This window comes from Aythya ferina (assembly GCF_964211825.1).
Source record: "Aythya ferina genome assembly, chromosome: 1".
Lineage (NCBI taxonomy): Eukaryota > Metazoa > Chordata > Aves > Anseriformes > Anatidae > Aythya > Aythya ferina.
This window is the reverse complement of record NC_140296.1, coordinates 104,225,357-104,242,884: the sequence shown is the minus strand read 5'-3', so window position 1 is coordinate 104,242,884 and position 17,528 is coordinate 104,225,357. Positions and strand designations below refer to the sequence as shown.

At 47.3% G+C, this 17,528-nt stretch overlaps 1 protein-coding gene across 5 annotated transcripts in view; it reads right to left on the bottom strand.

Moving 5' to 3' along the window:
• Nucleotides 1-7,125: 7,125 nt before the first annotated feature.
• EVA1C (eva-1 homolog C) overlaps nt 7,126-17,528 on the bottom strand; it is a 34,193-nt gene continuing 23,790 nt past the window's right edge. For all 5 annotated transcript variants that reach the window (XM_084539027.1, XM_084539023.1, XM_084539024.1 and 2 more), the window contains 4 exons: nt 12,426-12,569; nt 9,627-9,707; nt 8,618-8,707; nt 7,126-7,531 (listed from right to left, as the gene is read on the bottom strand). In XM_084539027.1, the coding sequence (XP_084395153.1) occupies nt 7,146-7,531; nt 8,618-8,707; nt 9,627-9,707; nt 12,426-12,569 (701 nt within the window). In that variant the 3' untranslated portion in view covers nt 7,126-7,145. The remainder of the gene's footprint in view (nt 7,532-8,617; nt 8,708-9,626; nt 9,708-12,425; nt 12,570-17,528) is intronic.

The following is a 17,528-nucleotide window of genomic DNA, read 5'->3' as shown; positions in this document are numbered from 1 at the left end:
ACTTCCAGCTGTGCCAAACCTGCCAGGGCAACAAGATGGAAATAAATTCTGTGGTCGCTGGCTGTCCAATAAAAATACCTGCATGTGGCTCTCCAGCCTTCCAAATCTCAGCGCTGCTGGCTGCAGTCTCTCTGCTTGTTTTGACTCATTGTAGAACAACAGAGAGAAGGTGCGTTGCTAAATGTTTTTCCATTACTGCAAAGCAATCGTAATTTTCATTATGTATTAGTATGGTTGAAGAGACATGGATCAAATTGAATTGAAGTGCTTGGTTGAACTTGTAGCTGGAAGATTGAATACAGAAAACAGAAATAATGTCATTTAATAAACTATTGATTTTTGTTCATCAATCACTGATCATTTTAAGAAAGTTACTTTCTGATGTTTTTTCTTGAGTACCGGTTTTACAATAACATCTTTTCAAGAAAAAAGTCAGTTTGTCAATATTTTATCTTTGTATTTTAAAGCTGCTTGGAATTTATTCCCATGTGGCAAGGAAATAGAGCAGGTTTTAAAAGAATCCCTGTTTCTACCGCTTCCTCCGATGAAAATCAGAGCCCTGGGCAATTCTTTGAGGGCTTTTAAGTACTCACACAGCTCAAGGCTTTCTTCCTAATGTGCTCCTTTGCTATTATCAAAGGGTGGAGTGAAGAAAACCTGAAAGTACTTCATTTATTAATATTGTAGTCAGTGCAACCCACAGTGGTACAATGAGCAATCTTGATCCATAACTAGGATTGGCAGCATTCAGTGAAATTTATGGTAAAAGCTGCTAGGCACCTAGCTCCAACTCCTGATCACTCCTACTGGTCACTAGAGGTGCTGGTTGCTGGTGGGGCCGCTGCGACTTCTAAGGGAGCTTACACAGACACAAACCCTCTCCCTCTTCTCCCCTCTGTCCTGCGATGCTCTCCATCGTGGGTTTCACACAGAGGTGTATGAATGCTGTCCAAGGAAAGCAGGTTTTGCCTTGAAAGTGATTATTTTGTTTGGGCAGTTTGTGCTTGAAATAATCAAATGGCTATTTATAACTGGCAGTTGTTGCAAATATAAAAAGTAGCCCTTTTTATAACTTTTTACAGCAAATTGGTCAGTGGCCTGGCACACGTTGCATCCAGTGGAGTTACAGTCTGGAGGCTCCCAGCTTTCATTCCTCCCAGGATCACTTTGTTTCTTGAGCTGCTTCTGACAACACTTCCCCAAAATCGGATCTTTGCTGCTTAATGAGCAGGCTGAGCAGAGCCAGCGGTGCCGTGCCAAGGCCTTGCTGCAGGGTGCTGAGATCTCCGTAAGACGGACAGATCGCTGCCTGGGATCTGGGCTTGCGGCATGACCGTACCTGGTGGCAATTATTTATGGGTGTTTATGCGCCCCAGCACTCCTTACTTTCCTGCTCCTCCTCCTTCAAAAAGAAGCTTTTTTTAGTTACTTCATCATAACTGCGCTGAGATTAGTGTCCTTGGCAGGAAGCTTCCCAGATGTTTTGGATCAGTTATAATCAGTTGAAAATACCCACCCGAATCCCTCTTGCAAGCAGTGCTTTCATCTTAGATTAGTGTTATTCTGAGGAGTTTGTTCTGTGCGCTCCCCGGCCTGTAAATAACTGAAGTCACTGCTGGCTGTTGGCCACCAAGGGCATTTCAATGCCCTTGATACCAGGAAAGTGTTCAATAGCAGGGGAGGCAACATGAAAGAAGCACAGTTAAGTAAATTCCCTGGGTTTCACTCGTTAAACCCCGGTGCACATCCACAACTGCAAGGAAGTGGCTGTCCATGGCAAAACCACCCGACATTGCCAGCGCCCTCCTCCTGGCAGAGCTCTTTGTGCCACTGGCACACGTACCAAAGGAGCCTGAGGACTCTTGTTGTATTTCCAAGGCTTGTTGCAAGTCATTGTTTCAGTGATAAAGACCCTTTTCAGCTGCCATTAGATGGAGGATCTGATCTCTGAGGGGTGACATTTGAACAGGACCTTTGATTATGCTGCTTACAATATTGTCATTTCCTTCCTAGGAGAGGAAAAAGTAGGCACAGGAAATAATTAACGTGGAATAAACTGCATTATATGCTAAATACTTTTGATGACTGCTCTCCCTTGTTAGTGCTCTTGCACAAGGCTCTTGTAGTTGGCACTGCTTCCTGCTTCAGCTGAGAAAAAAGTCCCTAGGATCAATGCTCTTCTGAGAGCTCGTGGTAGCATCCACAGAGCTGCTTGACTCGTTCGTTACCACTGAAATCAAACGAAGTTACGGGAAAAAGTTGAAAGCCTGCTAGAACAAAGCACGGGGCTATAGATATTTAAATGTCTGCTCCAAGGAATTTGCAAATTATGAGATGTGAGCATTGCAGTTAGGTTTGCAGGTTTGTGAAAGCATTTATCTGCCTCAGGGCAGGGGCATTCCTCTTCCACGGCTTCCCCACGCGAGCTCAGCCCCTGTGCGTGGTGTGGGTGCTGCTCTGCAGAGCCCGCTCTGCCTCGGAGGACGGGGCAGGTCCTCGCAGTCACCCATTTCTCACCCCTCCAGCGGGTGGCTGGGACCCCTGCAAGCACATTTCCCTTGCTTCGTTTTACTGCAGGAGGGTCACGGACCAAAATCACCAGGGGGCTGGGGGTTGGATGCTGCACTGGGAAGCCTCAGAGCGGGGTGAGCCTCACGCACACAGTGCATTTTAAAACCAATCTGACTATTTTCCCTCCATATTCCCCCTCAGTACAACCTGTCCTCTGTCCTTTTACCCCCTCACACTGCTCTGGGTGACGGGGACAGCCCCGTCAGGACAGCAGGCCCCATGCCAAAGCCACCTGCCCACAGCCTCAAGGACGGCGCCCGTCCCACGTCGTGCCTCCAGGAGCGCGTCCCGAGCAGCGGCCGTGGCAGGGCTGCCTTCTGAACGAGGAAGTTTATAGCAAAAATAGGAAATTTGGCACTTCCTTAAGGAAGAGAAAGAAAAATGAAAAAAAAAAAAAAAAGTGATTATTATTTTATTCCAAAGTTTATGGCTGTGAGAGCGGCTCTTAATAAAGGCTGAGTAATGCAGCCAGGCAAGATTAAATATTTATAATGCTGTGGTTAAAAGCTGTTGTGCAGGGAGATTTTTTCCAGGAACCAGCACAGCTGCGACTCACATCGCCACTCGGGGCTGCGGGCACGGCCGTGCACATGGTGTGCTGCCTCATGCCGCCACCTCTTCTTTTCATGCCAGAGCAGCAATTTGTGCAGTTTTAGGATCCAGCCCATAATTTTCCACAGTGCAGAGGCTGGTCGCAGTTTCGGAGCTCTGCTTCTTCCTGCCTCTCCCTCAACAGCACCCTGCGGGCTCGTTCAGAAAAGGACATGCTGCCTCTTTCCTGACGAGGGATATTTTTAGCTATTCCATTTTAAATTTTTGCCTAAGGTGGACAGGAGCAGTAGTGGACAAGCCGGACAACCAAAAGACCTGGCACTGCTGTCACCATGACCCCAAATACTGGGGTTGGAGCTGGTCAGCGGGTCACAGATTGGGGTAGGCTGCAAGGAGCTCCTGAGGCCGGCTGGTCCCACCGCAGACCTGGAGAAGGGCCCAGCTCCGGACAGGACCCAGCTCCAAAACCCGGCCGTGTTGCTGTGTCCAGATGTCTCAAAAATTAAAAAAACAAACCCAAACCAGGCAGCTCTGCTGTCTCTGAGCCTAGCAAAGGTTCTCACGGCGGATTGACCTGTCTGCATAGCGAAGGCCTGAGCTCCGGCTGAGGCCTTCCTGACCGCCTGCTCCCACAGGGAGAGAGCAGCCGGGTGTCACCCTCGCGTCCTTGGGGCCCCTTCCTTAGGGGTGCTGCCCCTTAACATGGGGAAATGCCGGGTGCAGAAATGGATGGGGAGCTCTGTGAGGCTGGGGCAGGGCTCCCCTTCCAGGAGTGTGGGTGATCCCGCTGAGGAATTGCTCCTGGGTGCTCACGAGCATGATTTCAGAAGTGATGTGAGATCCCTTGCCTGGGTTATTCAGTGCTGATGCTGGCTCATATAACTTTCAAAGGCACGTCATTCCCACAGCCACGTCTGTAGCCGAAGCCTAATAGCTACTTGCATGCCGAGCCAGCCACACAGCCTGCGAAATCTCCCCTGTAATATCCCCAGGCTGCTTTTCTGGGCACTCGCTAGGATTTTGTAGCTGAGAGGTCATCTTGCTAGCCGTGAAATGCCCTCCCTAGGGTGTTGCTGCTGACCTGTGGTACCTCATTCAGGTATACGTCTGCCCTTAGCCTGGCAATGAAATAGATGCTGGCTGTGGTATTTCTGCTGTGTGGTGTTTTTTATTTTATTTTATTTTATTTTATTTTATTTTATTTTATTTTATTTTATTTTATTTTATTTTATTTTATTTTATTTTATTTTATTTTATTTTATTTTATTTTATTATTTTTTCCTTCTCATTTGTGTATCCCACTAATAGCTGGCAAAATCCGATTGCTTCTTACCACTGATGCCACTGCAGTAAAACAGACCCAGCACCGACAACAACGTAGATCACCATACGCACTGCTTGTCTTTAATTGGCATACCCTGTGCCTTCCCATAGAATACAATTTGCATGGTCAGGTCAGGTAAATATGTTGCCCATTAGTTCTCTGTTTTCCATGCTGGATGTTTTTTTTTCTGCAGAAGGTGTCATTTCAGAGAGATTGAAATAATTTGGTGCCTGTTCCTGAGTTTTGTTCATGTTTGTTTTCACTCTGACTTCCATACCGCTGTGAGCAGCGAACATTTGGGAACGAGATGAAGCACTAATTGATAGCTTTCCCCAATTAGACTTGGAAAGTTTTCCACAGAAAGAATGAAACAGCAACCCGGGCTCAGAGCATAAACAATTTAGTCAAGGGAACGAACCCTGAGTGAATCTCACCCTGCTGCGCTGGAGCAACAGCCCCAGCCCCGCTGAGATGCTCCCGGTGCTCGCCCATGACAGGACTTTGTCACCAGGCTTGAAGATGCAGTACGACAGGAATACATCTAAGCAGGCACACATTGCTAAGCACATTTTATCCTCCCCACACATCTCCAGCAGCTGTGATGGGCTCTACACTGGGAAGCAGGCTTTTCCCTGTCTCTTTTCCTTATTTCCAGCCCCAGCTTGCTGCCCCATGGCACTTTGAGAGGAGCCAGCTAACCACACCAGGCCTCTGAGTCGTGGCCTTGCATGGAGAAGTGACTTATCCTAGTTTAATATAAAGAACCTATTTCCTCCAGGGTTGTGAAAGGAGGTCAGAGAATGGGGAGCTTGGAAAAGCAAGGCATTTGGCAGCTTTGCCCCAAGTGAAGGACCAGGCTGTAAGCTAGAGGCTGGCTTCTACCCACCTGCTGCCAGCCAAGCCGCTCCATCACCAGGAAGGGTCGCCCCTGATTTCAGCCAGGGCCCCCCAGAGCAGCACCGTCACTGGGAGGATGTGCTGGGTGAGGTGGATGGGACAGCGGGGACCAACCAGTAACCTGGCACTGCCAAGCCCACCACTGGACCACGTCCCTAAGCACCACATCCACACATCTTTTGAAGACCTCCAGGGATGGTGACTCAGCCACTCCCCTGGGCAGCCTGCCCCAATGCCTCACAACTGCTTCAGTGAAGAACTTTGCCTAATAACCAACCTAAACCGGCAACCAACCGGCCTCATGGGTCGGGAGGACGGCGTCACCTCCTGGCGGAGCTGTCCCACACCTCCTCACGGGGCCGACCAGAAGGAAAACCCCAGTTCCTCCACCCATAGGACAAAAGCCAATTCTTTTCAGACCTAAACCTATCTGGGACCATTGCGCAGGGACATGGACAGCAACACCTCTCTATCTACCCGTCAGGGGGAGAGCCAAGCCCCCGCGGGAGCGCTGCCTTTCGTGCAGCCCCAAAAGCACGAGGGGAAGTGTTCCAGCCCCGCAGATGAGCTCAGCTCCTCGTGTCTCCCTTCAATCCCTCTTCCTTCCGCTAATAGGATGCCAGTCACTGTTGAGATTTTTTCCAGTTGAGCACGCAACTGTGCCTTAGTCATCCGAGTAGGTCCCTTCCTCCTTTTTAAGTTTTCCCATGCTCAGATGTGACTTGGTATCAGTAGGAAATGACGAGCCCTGTCCCTTCTTTCTTTCCAAGCGTTTCATGCTACCTCGCGCTACCCAGAAGCACAGTGTCTGAGCGGGAAAGCACAATGAACTCATGAAGTATTACCAATAGGAAGTGACATTTTTCCTCCTATTGTTCATGAAATTCCCTATGGAGTGCAGTTAAAATATTGGAGACATTTTATTTAAAGGCAGGAAGGTTATGTTTTCAACTTAGATAAATTTCAGGTTTAATTTTCTGTCTGACTGCACTAAGCCAAACCTGATCAGTCTGGATGACTTGCAAGTGATCTTTAAAAAAATCCCGTGAGTATAATCTTAAATCAAAGTTATAAAATATGCTGTGATATTAGCACTATTAACACAGCACTCCACTTACAAAGTAGGTCCTTAATATAAAAAAATTTCAGTGGATGTTCATTCAAGCACATGTACCTACTACACTTGCAGCATTTCGTGGTACTGTTTTGGGTTTACCAAAATTTTATTTGAGAAGAAAATGTGTTGGGTGTGGGAGATCATTCGGGTGATTGAACAGATGTTGGGGGGAGGTATGCTTGTTTTTTCACACCCCCCATGTGTTATAATGAATCTGCAGGTTCAATCTTCAAGCACCTGTGTTTAATTTTGCTCTGTCCTGCTGCCTCTGTTAATAATATATTTCTCATCAGCTGAACACATTCTCATGTAATTTATGGGCTGCAAGACACTACCTGGTTACAAGTGCTATGTCCTAAAGCAGAAGGCTTTTCTCCATGTTATGATTCTCAAATATTGTTCTCCTTTTTTAATATTTCATAACCCGCATATGGCAATTGAGCCCAAAAATACAGTGAAAAGCAATCTATAATATAATCCAAAACTATGAGACTTTATAAAAGTGTTTTTCCACAGAATGATTTATAGACAGTCAAGGGTTTGAAGCTCTGTTTTTATTGCATATATTTCTTCTTACTTTACAAATAATTATATGTACTGATAAAAATGTTCCTTCACAGAAGGTACATTTCTTTTTCAAAAAAAAAAAAAAAAAAGGCTAGGGTGTCATCCAAAATAAGCCATTTATTGTTCATTAATATAAAATGTATTCATATTTCTAGGTGGTGTCATATCCAAACCACTGTTCATCCAAATTTCCTGCATGATCTGTTCCCTGCGCTCGATCCGTTCAGCCAGATCCGCTGCTTCTGCTGAGTTATAACCTGAGTAAGGAGGTCTGTAAAGTTCTGCCAGTTCATCCTGAAGCTCCGACTCAGAGGAGTCGTCCTCCTCCTCGTTCTCACTGTTCTCGTCTGCTCCATCACTTTCTGGCACCAGGTGCTCCCTCTTTCCTTGCAATTTCTTGAAGTCTTTAGAGCAGGACACGCGGATCACCAAGGCACAGAGCGTGAGGATTAATCCCACACAAACGCTGGACACAAACAGTAGAGCAGCTCTTTCTGGGTGATCTGAAATTAGAAATCCAGTGCTTAAACACTTCACACACTCTGCCAAAGTCTATCTACAAAAAAGCCAGCTGTCATTTCCAGAGTCCTGCATTATGTGGGTGTTTGTGGGCAGGGGATGTGGGGGGCGCTTGCTGTGCCCTGCACCCAAAACACCCTGCACTGGGGAACTGAATGGTGCTGTCTCTGCTTCTTCAGATTACTGTGCAAAAATCCTGGACTCTTGAAAACATCACAAAATAACAACATTATCCCACCACTTTGTTAGCATTCTTAACCACCTACCAGAAGCATACCATTTTTTTCCAGCTGCCCTGCCAAAATGGGTCTTACTCTCACTAACAGAGGGCATGGGAAGAGCAACTCCCTGCTCCGAGGAACCACAGCAGCATCTCCAGCCCGGGCTGGTAGGGAGCATTGTGATTCCCGGTACAGGCTGAGATCACGTCCCAGTATAGCAGCAAGGGAGGCAGCAACTCGACCGCTGCATGGCTCCTGCTGTTTTTCTAGAAGAGCCAAAACCTTAGCTGAAGCCTTAAAGTTGCTTCTTAATGCCAGCCCCTTGCTCACTTCCAAAATTCATGAGACTTTTCCTGTGGTGTTAGAGATCTGGTGCTCACAGATCTGGCCTCAGCACAATTTGCCTTAGTGTTGCGAAGTCACAAACCTGCCACGGCTCATAGTGGCGATGGCTGGGACGATTTTTTTATTTATGTGTTGCTCCTCGATGATCCTTCCATGCATGTAAACCAACATTTCCAAAAATGGATGTCTCCAGCGCTGGTCCCAGATCGGGGACCAGGTTTTCAAAAATACTGAACAACCAACAGCCCCCATTGAAAACGTTCATTAAAAAAAAATCTTGGCTGCAGTCCCAAAAAGAGTTTGGATCCTTCGAGATGGAAAATATTCCACAAATGTCAATTGTGCTGTGATTGTCCCATCCACAAGACTGCGAGTATATTGCAACAATACTGTTACTATAAATACGGGATTTCCAGCTGCGACCTTCTGAGGTGATCCTCCCCTTCCTTACTCCTTCCAAAATGCCACAATCTAATAATGAACCAATCTGTCTCTTTTTCCTACCTCTAATGTATGCAAATGTAGCCAAGGAGTTGCTAACAATAGTGCCATCTTTCTTTGGAAGCCTGGATTCCTTTGGATCAATGTCAATACCTGCAACAAGAGGAGGTAAAGCAAACTCAGTCACGTTGTAGATGACGAAGCCACTAAAGTGATATTCTTCTTATGACATTTGTACCAATGAGTCTGACTAAAACACAGGCAGGACAGCGCTGTGCCATAGGAACCTTGCAGAACGTTAGACCACATGATGGTTGATGATTTAATAAAACAAATATTGAAATCAAATATAAACAGCAAATAATTAAGGTATTGAAAATATTGAGTATATAGAAAATAGCAAAATTATTTTAAAAAAGGATCTACTATCAAGTGAAACCCCTTGCCTGTTCCCATTAGGCTTTCTGAAATAATTTACTTCATTAGGTTTCACACCTGTCCAGTGGACTTTTTAGCCCAGTTGCTGCAGGGCACTGCAGTTAGTGATGGTAGTGAATGTGCAACATTCATAACAAACTAGCCACATCGTTCATTCTATTTGCATTTAGGAGGAGCAGGTGTTGGTGTAATTTTTAAAAGACCCTTCACCACGAACCAACTGCACTTGCACTTTTACTCTTCCCATCCTTCAGTCAAAGTTAGAAAGCAGTGCACTGTTTATGGACTGCCGGGTATGCACATCCCTGTCAGTCAAAGTTCAGCACGTCTCAGCCCCTGCTTGGCATGACACATAGGCTGACTGAAGCAAAGCTTCACAGTTCCTTGGAAATAGTGTAAGGAACATACAGTGGGCAGCAGAAATAGTGTAAGGAACAGACAGAGGACAGCAGAGCCTTCCCTCTATTGCTGTGGCAGCCAAGCCATGGCCGTGCTGGCCCCATCCTGTCCCAGCCAGGAGGGCAGATGCTGTCCCAGCAGCGCTCCTCCTGTCCCCTCCCTCACACCCACCTCTGCTGTCCTACTGCAGCCAAAGACAAAGGAGAGGAGTAAACGATTATTGTTTTTTAATTACCATGCTCACCGTCGTTCAGCTTCACGGAAGACTTGTTGTCGTTGACCAGGGGGTTGACAGCTGTGAGGATGAATTTAGGAACTGGAAAGAAGAAAGGCAAACGGTGCACTGTCAGCTTTGGAAAACAGATCTCTGGTTAACTACTAATCCCATTACAGCATCACAGCATGGCTGGGAGTGGCAGGGACCTCTGGAGGTCCAACCTGGTCCAACCCCTGCCCAAGCAGGGCCTCCTACAGCAGGCTGCCCAGGACCATGCCCAGGTGGCTTTTGAAGACCCCCAAGGAGAAGCCCCCAACACCTCTCTGGGCAGCCTGTGCCAGGGCTCGGTCACCTGCTCAGGAAAGGAGTGTTTATGTCGAACATTAATTGGGTTTCTGTTGGTGGCACCTCAGGCTTTGCCTGTTTTAAGTCTCATGTGAAGTGCTCTGCAAAGTGGTCCCAGAGTGGAAGGTGCTCGGGATGAGCTGGCAGGGCTCTGGGTATGCCATTTCTCGTGGCATTTATTTTTTTTTCCCTTGAGAAGTTTTCACATACTTCTTAAAATAAGTAAAATTGCTAAAAGAAGGCACAGCGTGCAGACGTTGAGAGCTCATGTACTGTGTGTGGGATGAATGGGCCCTTCAGGTACTCAGGTCTTGGCACCTGCTCCCTGTATTGTGTGAAGGCAGAATGATTGATTTGCAGGAGAAAAAAAAATAGAAAGAAATTTCAAGTATGAAGCTCACCTCTATGCTATACACAAAGATTTGCCAATAAACAGTGTTAAAGAGAGTTAAATGGAACAGAGGAGACCGAGGCTTGGGGCTCAGCATAGTTTTCATTTGCAAAAACAACTAAAAATAGCACTTCTTTCTGAGCAGCACTCTTCTGTGTGTGGGCTCCAAGTCATATCTGTTTCCCTTCCCGATGAGGGAATTTTTTGGGACTTTTTGCTCCTGTTTGCAACAGAAAGCCAACAGCGATAGGGCCGAATGAGCTAATTTCTATTTTGGCTTGTATACCGCCGTAACTCGTAACTGTTTTCCAGCAGCAGAGTATTTTTGTCAGCCGACGGGGTCGGTTTGCCTTCTTTCAGCCTGCGCGCTGCGTTCGCAGGCCTGGCTCCTTGGAGTAGAGTTTGACCTGGAAGGCAGAAAATGAGGTGCAGGCATCCCCTGCCTACACTTTGCAGCATCCCCACGCTGTAGCCTCTTTCTCTGAGCCTCCACGTGGCCGATGCTGGGTGAGTGTGATGCTGGGGGGGGTCACGAGGTGATGCTGAGGGAGGTCACTGAGGCACCGGCACTGTGAGAGACCAGCCTCTCCTTTTACCAGTAGGAGTTAACTGTAAAATGTCACTCTGGACTACAGCCAGCCTCTTCCCTAGATGATCTATAGAACAATTAGACCTGCAAACCACTGCCTAATGCTTTAGACTGCACAGCTCAGGAGGATCTGGCAGAAGAAAAAGTCTTCGAGGTGTGCCAGCAGCACACACGAGCAGTATTTGTTATCCATGTTATCCTATTGCAAAACCACTTCCCTACAAAGCAGAACGCGTAACCTCACTGCAAACAAACACACACTTCTCTTCCAGCATATGGATGCGTGAGAGAGTGCAATCTGTTACAACTATCTTTAATTAAACAGGATCCCATTAACTCATTCATAAAGTTACTACGGCATGAAGACAACTGCACAACAACGTTATGTGTGAGCATGAAGGCAGGTCCCCAGCTCTCCTCAACAACACAAGGAGAGTCCCTGTGGTGCCCCTCACCTCACAGCTACATCAGGAGACCACAAAAGAAATTCCCTCATACCAGCAAGGAGACAGCTGGGCTCTGTTTCCCCTGATCCTCAGGTACACAGTGATCAGCCCCACACTGCTGTTCCCAAAAGCATGTCCCAGAAGCAGAGCAGTAACTCGGTGAAAAAGATTTTGCACATCCCCTGGTTGGTGCAGGGGCGTGATATACAGCCACCACTGAGGGTCACAACTCACCTCACGACTAGCCAGCAGCAGAAGACAGAGGCTGAGGATATTTGTTCAAGCCCACAGTTAAAGAAAGACATTCCTAAAAGTATGCAACACCCACACAAGGCACTGCGCTGAAGTCCTGCAGTCATTTTTTTTCCCTCACTTTCATTTGTACTACACTTTGCTGTCCCATGGCCTTCGCTTTGGAGAAGAAGAACTATAGGGAACTCTGCTTCCACATGATGTAAATATATCAGGCTACAATAAAGAAAATGAAAAACTCTTCCTTCTTGTCTGAGCTGAAGTAGGCTTCAGTCCTGCAAGGGAACTATAACCTCCAACCTTTATTTTAGTGAGACCTTGCCCATGAGAAAGGAAATCCCTCTGCAAGGCTGGAGGCTGGAGGTGTGCTCGTGTGACTCAGGTTTCAGGACTGGGCTCTGTACACAGCACTGCTGTACCTGGACCCATGGCAGGCAACAGCAGATTATTTTTCCTAGCTCCATTGTAGCTGGATTCTGCAGAACAGAATCTTATTTTGATAGCATTTCGTGAGATATTATAATACATACTTAATATTTTATTATAAAATGCATTTTTACAGGGAAAAAAAGAAAAAACACAACAACTTAACGGCAAAGTTTACACTGGGTGCAGCTCTACCCATGGGATTGTTCACATATTTTGGGTATAGCCATGTCACAAAACTCCTGTGTTAAGGAAGGGTAGATTTCAGAAGCCCGTGTGTGTGTGTGTGTGTCTCCATATGTGCACATTGTTTGGCATTGCTTTGCTTTGCAAACAAAATAAAGGCTTTAAAACGATTGTGCTCTTACCACATGCATAGCTGACATTAAGGTATTTTGTCACTCCAGGTAGGCACGGACTTCCAAAATCCTGGCTAGTGACAATAATTTTGCACCTCTGTTTCCCGTAACACCTTTTCGATAAAACTTCCAACGCCGTGTAAGACAAACAATCTGAAAGAAAAATACATGCCATAAATATACACCAGCAGTGTGATCAGAAGTAATAGCTGCTATGGGCACAACAAGACACACACATCTGCTCTCAGTTTCGGACAGCTATGTTTGCCTAAATGGGATTTCAGAATTAGGCATCAGGATTTGTGAATGCAAGGAAGTTCAGCACGCAAAGAAAATGTGAACTTGCAGCAAGCTAACTGCCTCCTGCTGGCTTCCAGGTGCGTGCTAAGGTTGCAGCAAGATCCATGTCAACCTACAAACGAGGTGCTGTGCTGGATGTCATTTATGTTCCCTTCATCACGGCCTGGAAGAACCAAGCACCCACAAACAGCTCTCCACCTGGTTCACCTTAAGAAGAGCTTGCAAATAAAAGGAGATCCAATCCTGTTTGCAGGTCTCTCTCTCTGTCTCCCTGGGTTATCACGATGGTCTGACCAGGTGCCCAGTTTCAATTCCAGCTAGGTGAGATCAATTTTTGTGCACCACAACAGCGATGTTTGGTGTATGAAGGTAGCTGACGACCTGCTCAGCCCGGTGCTGCTGGGAGCCATTCCGCCACGGCCAAGAGGTCAGGCCGGGCTCGATGTTTAACTGGGCAGACCCCTGACTTTTCCTGCCGCACCAAATGCCACACTATTCCAGTCGGGCTGCTACCACAAGCCAAGTCCACATGCCTAAAGCGACTTCAAAGGCACCTCCACTGCACGGTGCTCGTGCCTAATGACACGTTGTGTGTGTGCAGAGGGCCCCCGCTGCCCAGCTTCTCCCTACCAATGGAGAGCCGTGGATGGAGCAACCTTTTAAAACCTTGCTTTAAAGAAAAGAAGGCATGTCTTAAATGCGACTGAATTCTCAGTATCCACATGTGCTAAACCCTAATACATCAAGCAAAAAAATACCTGTGTCTGTTTCGAAACAGAAAGTGTGCAGAAGGCACAGGTTTTGGGGGAGGCAATAATTTTCTGAAGCTGCCCACTTCCAGTCAGCGTTACCTCACCCATCTGGTCGACCTCTATGGATGGCTGGTATTTCTTATTCTAAGTCTTCCTTGGGCTGATTTGTATGTTTGGTGAAGGGCCCGGGGGGTTAGCTTTCAAGACAGATTTGGGGGAGAGCAGCTTTGTCTTTCTGGAGACCTAAAAACCTAAGGCCTGGGTGTCCTAGGAGTCTCCTGGGCAGGTGGGGAAGGCTGATTTAAAACACTGGATATCTCTGCTTAAATAAGTCTGCTGTTTTAGTCCCTCTGGAGATCTCAGCTAACTAAGGATATATTCAGGTGGACATTTTTAGGCAGCTAAGTAGCGTATTTTGGCAAGTACGAAAACAACTGAAGAATATCAGGAGGAACTATCAGATGATTCATAAATCACAGAGTCATCCAGGTTGGAAAAGAGCCTCAGGATCACCAGGTCCAACTGCTGAATGGATTGGGAGCACAACGGCAGTCTGGCAAGCTGACTTGTGTTTTCTACATAATGCCCTTCGAGCTACTCACAGCCGGCTGTTATGCTGATGGTTTTCTACAAATTCAGTGCTACAGTGAGTACATGTTTCACTTTGCCTTTGGTAGATGTTTGCTCTTGTTTCTCTGGGAGTTAATAGCTCCTTATCACCTATATTCGTGTTGGATTTGGCTCCTCCACCAGAGGAGCCAGCCGTCATGTGCCCACAGGATCTTGGCAGGCCGGGTTTTGGAGAACTTTCCAAGGCTTGGCTGGTGTCACAGGTGTGTGAATGGAGACCAAGGCTGGCTTGCTTCTGCAGAACAGCACAAACGTTAACTGGAAAGAACCATAACTACAACAACAAAACCAGCAATTTACAACTGTAACACTATTTAACAGCTATCTGTGGTTCGGGAAGATTTTGGCCTTTAGTGATGCGGTCAAAAATTGTTCAGTTTCTTTCTGTCTGGTTTGTCTGTGCCCTTGCTACCTCCCTGCTAGGGACCCTTCTGGTCAAACACCTTACTGCAGCGTCTGAGCGAGGAGGCGATTCACTCCATACTTAATTTAATTAATAAATTAATTCTGAGTCCATGAGTGAGCAGCCAGTCCTGAATCAGCAGTCAGCGGTCCTGAAGAAATCACAAATCAGGAGGCGAACATAAACATGTCTTGTGTCTTCTTCCTGAACATCTAAGCGATGTTTGAACTCAGCGTACATTTATGGGCCCTGCTAAATTGGTACCATCTGTTTAAAACAAACGGCCTCTTGAGAAGCACTTTCCCAGCACGCTAGAAGGCTGGTGACATCCACCAGCAGTGGCAGAAAAAGCAGCGATGGACGGCTGGGAAAACGCTCAATTCTTCATGCCTTGCCGCTGGAGTTGCCTGTTTCTTACCACCAGTGCTGGAGGATCCTTTGAAATGCTTCTATGGGTGGCATGGAGATACGGGCACCGAGGAGAGGGTCTTTGCACAGTAGGACACTATCAGATCCGACTGCAGCTATTTAATAGTTGGAGCAGAAAGCCTTGTTTGGAGAGGAAAGGCTCTTTCAGCTCCCTAATTAGCTTTGTTTAGGAAAGTTTTGGCATGCAAATGACGTGCCATAAATCACGCAGGCTTTAATGAGCAGCAATTTGTCTTCTGGTTGCTCAAAGCTTCTCTCCATTCAGGCCGTAAGAGCTTCCCCTCCCTTTCTTTGCATCCTGCCACACAAGAGCTGCAGGTGATGGAGTAGCCAGGGCTGGCCCTTTTGTGCCAAGTGCTGGCAGCCCCGGCCTGGCACAGCCGCTCCCAACACCACTGACGGCTGTCTTCTCCCACGTCACCGCTCCCAGAGCACAAGAGGGATGTGTCTCGAACGCAGATCCACGTTACACGCAAAGTAACGTGCTGCTGAAGGGCTGGGGCACCCAAAGGAGGAGCCCCACCACAGCTTTTCGCTTCGACGCTAGGGCCCAGCTGCTTTCATCCCAAACTGCTGGCCTGCAGGGCTTTATGTTTTGTGGGCTACGCCTACCAGCAAAAAGAATAAGGAGCTTGCTTTTAGAATCGACTGAAAGCAAAGATTTCACACTACTGCATCAGCACGGCTTGTGCTTTGTGGAGCCCAACCATCAGCTCCGGGGATAAGAACTGACAAGGGGAAACCATGGAGTTCTGGAGCAAGCAGGGCTGCAAGCTCCTAAAGAAAGTTTCCATAATAACATGGTAATTTATGCAAGGGCATGGCGTACAGGGTCCTGCCTGCGCATCAGAGAAGGGCCATTTGCACTGCTGGTTCTAGCAAAAACACTTAGGAAAAGCGTTGCTGATACCTTTATATCCCAGGTCCACGTTCTGTCAGCAAACAAGGCGGCACGATATGCTAACAACACCACTTACTGTCAGAACAGGCCATTCCTTGCCACCTGTACCTCCTGTGCCTGCTGCGAGGCTCTTGGATTTCCTTACGAGTAGCTCGGAGTTTGGAATTCAGCCTGTGAGCATCTGGTGCAAAAACCCCACTGCCATCCCGCCTAGGCTCGGGGCGAGGGATCTATCTGCCAGCACCAATACTGAGGAGAAGGCACAAGGGGAGCTCCCTGCTCCTCGGGTGGCAGCAGGGACCAAACTCCTACTGCTCAACAGCTCACAGCACTGGGTTTGCACAATTCACCTCCTTATCGTACTCTGAACTTGAATGCCAAGCACACTTTTCCCAACAGCTCAAAAATCTAAGCTAGAAGAACCTATATGCAAGAAAACCCCTCAACTGCTGGTAAGAGAAACATTGATGGATGAAATGCTTTGTGTCTGAGCATGCTTTAAGCACCTCCAAACAGCTGCTCAGCAAAATGTGACCTTCCCCAGTCACCTCAGCAGAAAGTTACCTGGTGACTGATCTTTTTTTATTTCACTCCAACAATTGCTTCTTCTCCTGCTGCTGCTTTCTTTCTAGGGAAGCCTTGTCTTGACAATTGTTGCTGGGGCCAAGGGGAGGAATGGCTTCTTTTGAGGCCAAAACACCTCCTGGTTTTCCCAGTTTATCAAGGATGACACGGACAAGGATCTTCTCATGTCTGATGTCTGCACGCAGACAGAGCTGACTGAAGGCATTTTGTGGTGGAAGCAAAATCGAGCAATTTTGTCCCCACCTTTGCACCCCTAAGGTTCTGCTGCCTGTTGTCTCCCACACCCAAAGTGACGAGGCAGCAGTGGCAGAAGCTGCAAGGGAAGATGTGAAGCTTCTCCACATCCCTGAGCCCTGGTGTTGCTACAGAATCGTGCCTCTGCATCTACCCCACCCACACCATCAGTGCGTAAGTGCTTCCAGATCTGACTTCAGTTGTTTGTACCCTTACTTCACTTACAGCTGCTCTCAAGAGACTTTTACGAGGGACTGGCTCACACTAGGAGGAACATACACCCCCTGGTATGGGAAGGAGCCACAAGCTTTTCAGTCACTGTTGGTGAGTAACAGATGCAGGCCCATTGAATTCCAAAACACTGATACAAAAAATAAAATAAAAAATCACAATATCACAAAACATTGTTATATAATGACATTGCGATACCGTGCTGGGCTGGAAGGCATCTACAGGATTTTGGAAGTCTCTCTTTCCTTCCTAACACCCCTTCTTATTACCTGAATATCATTTCAGCGGGAAGAGGGGATTAGACAAAATCCAGCCCCAGGGTAAGTCATGCCATGGTGACAGCCGTGATGGGAGTGCCTGAATTCTTCACACACACACACACACACACACACACACACACTCACACGCACCCCTTCACTCTCCCCGGAACGGAAACGGGTTAAAGAGAGGGTTGTGCTGGAAAGGACCCTACCTTCCAGCAGTGCAGATGGGCACTCTTGGGCTCTGCTGGTCACTACCACTTGTGGAAGCACGTACCTGACCAGCCAGTGCACATCCAGGTAAGATTTCTGGGAATTACGTTTTGGTGTTCTAGCTTGCAAGTTGCAGCTAGAGGTTGCCTACTACCAAGCCTCCTTTCAAGTACT